We start from the raw sequence: 7,021 nt of genomic DNA on the forward strand, positions 1-7,021 counted from the left end.
GCCTCTTGCCAACATCTATGTGAGTAAGCCATCTGGGAAATGCATCCTCCAGCCCTAGTCAAACCTTTAGATGACTTCATTTGACTAAAACTTCATGAAAGACCCTGAAACAACACTACCCAGCTAAGATGCTCCTGAATCCTGAGCCACAGAAACTATGAGATAATAAATGTTTGTTGGCTAAATAAGTGTTTAGCCACTATGTTTGGGGTAATTTATTATGAAACAACAGACAACTAACAGTAGATAAATACACCAATTTCCTCACTCTTCTAGCAGGATAACTCTAAACTTGTGTTCCAGTGGCTCCAGAGTTCTCTAGCAGAGTTAAGTTCTAGTTGTCTGCAGGAGTAATTTCTTGATAATGTATACTTTAATGGTTTCCTCTCCCTCCCTGTCTCACTTCGTCATTCTCCTACTGATGTTTCCTGGGATTGCTTCTGCAAATAACCGCTTACACTCAAGCACATGCGTATGACAAGTCGTTGTCAATGGGCATTAAGAACAGTAAAAATCTGTAGTCAATTTTAATTTGTTTAATTTTATATATATATAAATTTTATATTTTTATACAATTATAAAATTATATATGTATATATACCTCTGTGTGTGTGTGTGTGTAGAGAGAGAGAGAAAGAGAGAAAATCTATACATAGTAAGACTTTGAGTAAGGGAAGTGCAATGGAGAGGAATTCTTGTGATTCTTTCTCATCTTTTTTCTATGAATGGAGATTTTTACACAGCTATAATTATTTTGTATATTCAATTATGTACCTTGCTCTTCTTTTTTTTTTTTTAATTTAATTTTTTGTTTATTGCAGTAACATTGGTTTATAACATTGCAAAAATTTCAGGTGTACATCATTGTACTTCTATTTCTGCATGGACTACATCATGTTCACCACCAAAATACTAATTACAACCCATCACCACACACATGTATCGAATTATCCCTTTCGCCCTCCTCCCTCCCCCCTTCCCCTCTGGTAACCACCAATCCAATCTCTGTCCCTATGTGTTTGTTTATTGTTGTTATTATCTACTACTTAATGAAGGAAATCATACGGTATTTGGCCTTCTCCCTCTGACTTATTTCACTTTGCATTATACCCTCAATGTCCATCCATGTTGTCACAAATGGCTGGATTTCATCGTTTCTTATGGCTGAGTAGTATTCCATTGTGTATATATACCACAGTTTCTTTATCCATTCGTCCCTTGATGGGCACTTAGGTTGCTTCCAAGTCTTGGCTATCGTGAATAAGGCTGCAATGAACACAGGGGTGCATGTACCTTTGCAAATTGGTGTTTTCAAGTTCTTTGGATAAATACCCAACAGTGGAATAGCTGGATCATATGGTAGTTCTATCGTTGATTTTTTGAGGACTCTCCATACTGTTTTCCACAGTGGCTGCACCAGTTTGCACTCCCACCAGCAGTGTACCTTGCTCTTCTTGATTCATTATTATATCATAAGCAGTTCAGAGTATTTATACAGTCTTTATGAAAGTCTTTTATTGGCTATATGATAGGTAGAATTTCAATAAATGGCCCCAGGATTCCATGCCCTAATCCCCAGAACCTTGAATGCGATAAAATATCACTCTGATAATTGTGTTGTGTTATATGGCATAGCTGACCTTAAAAAAGGGAGATATTGGGGCTGGCCTTGTGGCGTAGTGGTTAAGTTCAGCGCATTCCACTTCGGCAGCCCAGGTTTGTGGATTCTGATCCTGGACACAGACCTACAACACTTGTTAGCCATGCTGTGGCAGCAACCCACATATAAAAAGTAGAGGAGGATTGGCACAGATGTTAGCTCAGGGCTAATATTTCTCAAGAAGAAAAAAAAATGAGGGAGATTGGCAATAGATGTTAGCTCAGGGCTAATCTTCCTCAGCAGAAAGAAAAAGAAAAAAAAAAAGGAGATATCTAGGTAGGCCTAACCTAATCACATGAGACCTTAAAAACACGTGAACTTTGTCTGTCTGGTGGCAGAAGATGAAGCCAGAAGACTCCAAGCATGAGAGGGACTTGAAGTGCTGTTGCTCATTTGAAGATGGAGGGGATGGTGTGAGCAGGGATGCAGGTGACCTTAAGGAACTGAAGATGCCCCTAGCCCACAAACAGCAAAGAAATAGGGACCTCAGTCCTATAAGTACAAGGAACAGAACTCTGACCATAATAGAAATTAACTTGGAAGAAGACCCTGAGCTCCAGATGAGACGTCAGCCAGCCAACACCTTGACTTGTGATATCCTAAGCATAGAACCAGCTGAAACTGCCGGGACTTCTGACCTACAGGACTATAAGCAAATACATGGGCATTGTGGTCATTTGTTATACAACAGCAGAAACTAGTACAGCTTTAAAAGATTCCATTGATCATAACTTACTGAAGATTGTTGCCCATATTTTCTCCTAACGAATAGCGCTGCTATATAAACACTCCACACTTCCAAGGTCCAAAGCCCCTAAACCTCATTTCTAGCCTGCCTATCTTTAAGTGAGAGCTCAAAAATTGAATTTCAGGTAAAAGTAATACAAACATTTTAATGGGCTTGATTCATAATGTAAAATTGCTTTCCAACATGATTATGTCCATCCAAATTCCATCCCAAAAGTTCATTCTATAAATTGGAATGAAAACATACTCTTACTTCACCCAAAGAGAGTTCTGTTTAATCTTTGATTCCAAACAACTCATGTAACATATGATTTGACTATACCTTATTTCAACTTGGGGCTGCCCTCATTTTGATATCCAAATAACCTACAATTTGGGCTTCCAAGCTTTGGTCAGCTTTATCTCATGTAGGAACAAAGTCACAACGACAATTACTTATTCTCTAAACCTAGCTGACAGTAGGCAGTAAGGTTTAACAAACTTCATTGAAGATTTGAAGACAATATAAGGGAAGTAGAATGGAAAAGAAAGGAAAATGTTAAAATCGACTACAGGGGCCGGCCCAGTGGTGTAGTGGTTAAGTTCACGTGCTCTGCTTTGGCGGTCCGGGGTTCGCGGGTTTGGATCCCAGGTGTGGACCTACACCACTCATCAAGCCATGCTGTGGCAGCATCCCACATACAAAATAGAAGATTGCCACAGATGTTAGCTCAGGGACCATCTTCCTCAAGCAAAAAGAGGAAGATTGGCAACAGATGTTAGTTCAGGGCCAATCTTCCTCACCAAAAAAAAAAAAAGAAATCAACTATAGACTTTTACTCTTCTTCATGCCCACAGACAATTCCTTGTCATAGGAACCGCCTACTGGCCCTCCTTCCTCACCCTGAATTGCACCGTGTTGCTTATACTTACTCTTCCTCCCCAGCTTCTATAGATTCCCTTGATTATGTCCATGCTCCCCAAGTTCAAAGCCCTAAACCTGATTTCTTATAAACTCACAAAATATGTTAAGATTCTATCTCAGGGATGCATATAGTGAAGATAGTCCTACATAATTAATCAGAATACTTAACATCATATTGTAAAGTATTTGCATTTGGATTTGCAAAGTTCAGGGTCTTCCCAAAGAGAATGAGCATCACCACAGTGCTCTCTCCAGAGCAAAGACCCTACCCCACATACAACCTCCAGCTTGCCACCTTAGATCCACAAGATACAAATAGTATCAGCTTTTCACTTTCCGCAAAGCAAGGGTAGAGAAATACTGAGATCCAATCCCAGAACCTCTGCCATGTAACACTTTGCAAAAGTTCAAGATTAGAAGTGAGATAGCTAACGCTTATGTAGTGCTTACTATTGCCAGCACTGTTCTAGGTTATATATTTTACACATGTATATATGTATATAAACATACTTACAACTCACAACAAGTCCTTGAGGCAAGTACTGTTATTATTCTCATTTTATAGATGAGGAAACTGAATCAAACCAAGATAAAGTGACTTGCTCAAGACCAACCAGCTAGAAAGTGGCAAACGCAAATCCAAGCAGTCTGGTTCCAAAGTCCCCAATCTTGACTCACAGCAGGCATACGCTCAGGAAATATAGCTTCTCGCTGTCGTGATCACCTTTTGAATTTTGGTGCAGCTGAAGAGGCCTCATAGTCATAGTGTCGATCACAGCACAGAGGTAAGAGGCAGAGTCTTTCATCTGGAGCTCCTTCAGAAGGAAGTAACTGTATGTATCAGAGCGACGAAGGAATGAAGAAAAACGACCTCTCCTCTCCCAACCATCCAGAACGTTGTAAGAGAGAAACATGGGTGCTCCACCACCAGGTTGCTGGTACCAGGACAGCCCGTTGAACCCAGATGTCTGGTACATGCAGTTGACCTGGACAGAGGCTCCTTCCATAGCTGTCAACTCAGTGGGCTGATGAATGCCTTGTCCCGCAGTGCCTACGAGAAGACACATGACCGTTACCAGGGCAGCACTCCTGGAAGCCAAAATATTATTTAAATGGATAGTTTCCATGTGGTCACAAAAAACTGCCACTAATGGACGGGTTCCTTAGATAGAAATAAATGGTGGTAGAAGTAGCAGTAACTGTACTTGTAGTAATAGGAGGGCAATTAGCACCACATGAGGAAAATATGTATCAAGAAAGTCTCTTTCATTACAAATGTCAGAAGTTGCAATCATTTAGCTGGAAGAAAATTATTTTGAAAACACCCCACAGGGTTTGCTATTAACTTGAGACTCACCTCCCATTGTCAGGGAAATGTAAAGAAGGAATAATCCCCACATCTGCTGCAGGACACCACGAGCCAGGCACTGCGTCCCCAGTTCCTGAGCCGCTGGAGCCAGCAGAAGGGTGACTCCCTCCCTGTGGGTGAGGGAAGACAGCTCCATCTGGATGCAAAACCCAGAAGAAACACACAGGGAGGAGCTCCCTTCTTAAAGGAGTGACTCTAGGCTTCCACAGAAGCAGTGATGGGTTCCCTTATAGGGGAGTCTTCACAGGAGCATTTTCTACTGGTACGTGCAAGGTTTTGAATCCACAGGTTTTAGTCTGAGTGATTCTGTGAACATTGAACAACAGAATTGTGTGTAAAGAACAGAGACGATAAACGGGAAGAATAATGTAAGGCAAAGGCAAAAGTAGTCAATTTCTCCATACTAAGAGTTTCTCTTTCTCAAAGAGAAAATGGAAACCAGGGTGCCATTAGAGGTGAGTTATGCACATATTGTTTGTGAGTGAGTGTGTGTGTGTGTGTGTGTGCGGTGGTGTTTGTGACAGTACAGAAGAGATGGAAGAGGTTTTCTACCATTTAAATTTATCTCCCAAGAGGCAATCAGATATTTTTTAAAAGATCTAAAGAAATACAATATATCCATCTGTACATATGTATGAATATAGAGAAAGAAATGGAAAAACAAAGGAAACTACAATCTTTAGCTGCTTCAGAAGGTTGGGATTAAAAAGAAGTGGTGAGAATATTAACCTTTTTTATACATCTCTGTTTTGTTTGACTTGTAATCTTTTTTGTAATAAAGTGAGAACTTGAAAGAGAGAAATGGAAGAGAAGAAAGAAGGAAGAGAATAACATGAGGAGGAAAGGGAGGGAGGGAGGGAGGAAGGAAGGAAGGAAGGAAGGAAGGAAGGAAGGAAGGAAGGAAGGAAGGACCTATATTTCAAACTATTTCCTAGTTGTCACAAAAGGAAATTATCTCTTTTGACACATAGTTTTCCCAAGTTATGGACCCCCCCCCCCCATACGGTATCTTTACTAAAGGAATTTATATCCCTCATGAGTCCTCAGGATTTATTACGTCTTTTTACTCCACGTAGCAGACAGTACTTGGTTTTAATAAAGATAATACTGTCATCTTGTGGCCAGATGTAGCATTGCAACTTTACACGCAAGCACACACAAACATTTTCTTCCTTAGTAATTTAGAATTAAAAGGAATCTTAGAAATCATCCAGTCTTTGTCCAGCTCCATCATTTTACAGTGGAGGCTCCTGAAGCTTACATCACCCTCCAGGCTTCATTTCTTCACTTCTAGCCAGTTCCCCAGTATGACTCAGATTCACATTAACCTTGGTAAAATAAATACGGGAATACCCAACGTTATTTGCACTGGCTTATGTTGCCTAGACCTGCATGTGCATGTAAGAATCAATTTGATATCAAATCAACTCCTGGTAACTTTAAATCTGAGGTTCATATTCAAAAGCACATGTTTTTTTTCTGGCCACAGCATCTAACATGCGTGGTAGTTTCTCCTATTCATCTATTCAGAAGTATTTATTGAGAACCCACTCTGTACCGGGCACTGTTCTGGAGATTCCACAGTGAGCAAAACTCTCTCCTCTCGTGGAGCCTACATTCTAGTGAAGGAAGACAAACAGTAAACAATTAAGCCAGTAAACGGGCCAGCCCGGTGGCGCAAGCAGTTAAGTGCACGCGCTCCCCTGCAGCGGCCCCGGGTTCGCCAGTTCGGACCCCGGGTGCGTACAGACGCACCGCTTGTCAAGCCATGCTGTGGCGGCGTCCCATATAAAATAGGGGAAGATAGGCATGGATGTTAGCCCAGGCCAGTCTTCCTCAGCAAAAAAAGAGGAGGATTGGCAGATGTTAGCTCAGGGCCCATCCTCCTCACAAAAAACATAATAAGCGAGTAAATGCAGTTTGTCAGATGCAGTTTGTCAGATGGTGTTAAGTGCTACTACGAAAAATACAACAGGGAAGGGAAAGGGGGAGGGTCAAGAGAGACTCACTGACTAGGTGACGTCTGAACAGAAACCAGAAAGGATAGCGGAAGATCCCTGATGGATATTTGGGGAGAGAAGGTGATCAGTTGAGACTTCATAACACTTGTAAGAAATTGGAGGTCGTCCAAAACTATACTGATGAGGTTACTCCCCACAGCCCCCTTTCCAGAGACCTACTAGAAACCTTTCCTGCTTTCTCTCAAAACAAAATAATGAGGATTTGGGGAGGGAAGATCCCATTAGGGAAATACTTTAGAATAGCATTTCCCTTAAGGTTAGAATTTTTCTTCAAATCTCTTGTCAGTGTTTTAGTTTTCTTTTACTCGGAGAGATACAGG

At 41.0% G+C, this 7,021-nt stretch overlaps 1 gene segment (V, D, J or C); it reads right to left on the reverse strand.

Moving 5' to 3' along the window:
• Positions 1-3,985: 3,985 nt before the first annotated feature.
• On the reverse strand, positions 3,986-4,378 carry LOC101403994 (T cell receptor alpha variable 1-2-like). The segment is given in 1 exon segment: positions 3,986-4,378. A coding segment is annotated over 1 exon segment (393 nt).
• Positions 4,379-7,021: the final 2,643 nt, after the last annotated feature.

The sequence above is a fragment of the Ceratotherium simum genome, chromosome 3 (genome assembly GCF_057802395.1).
Source record: "Ceratotherium simum simum isolate JZ-2026a chromosome 3, ASM5780239v1, whole genome shotgun sequence".
NCBI lineage: Eukaryota > Metazoa > Chordata > Mammalia > Perissodactyla > Rhinocerotidae > Ceratotherium > Ceratotherium simum.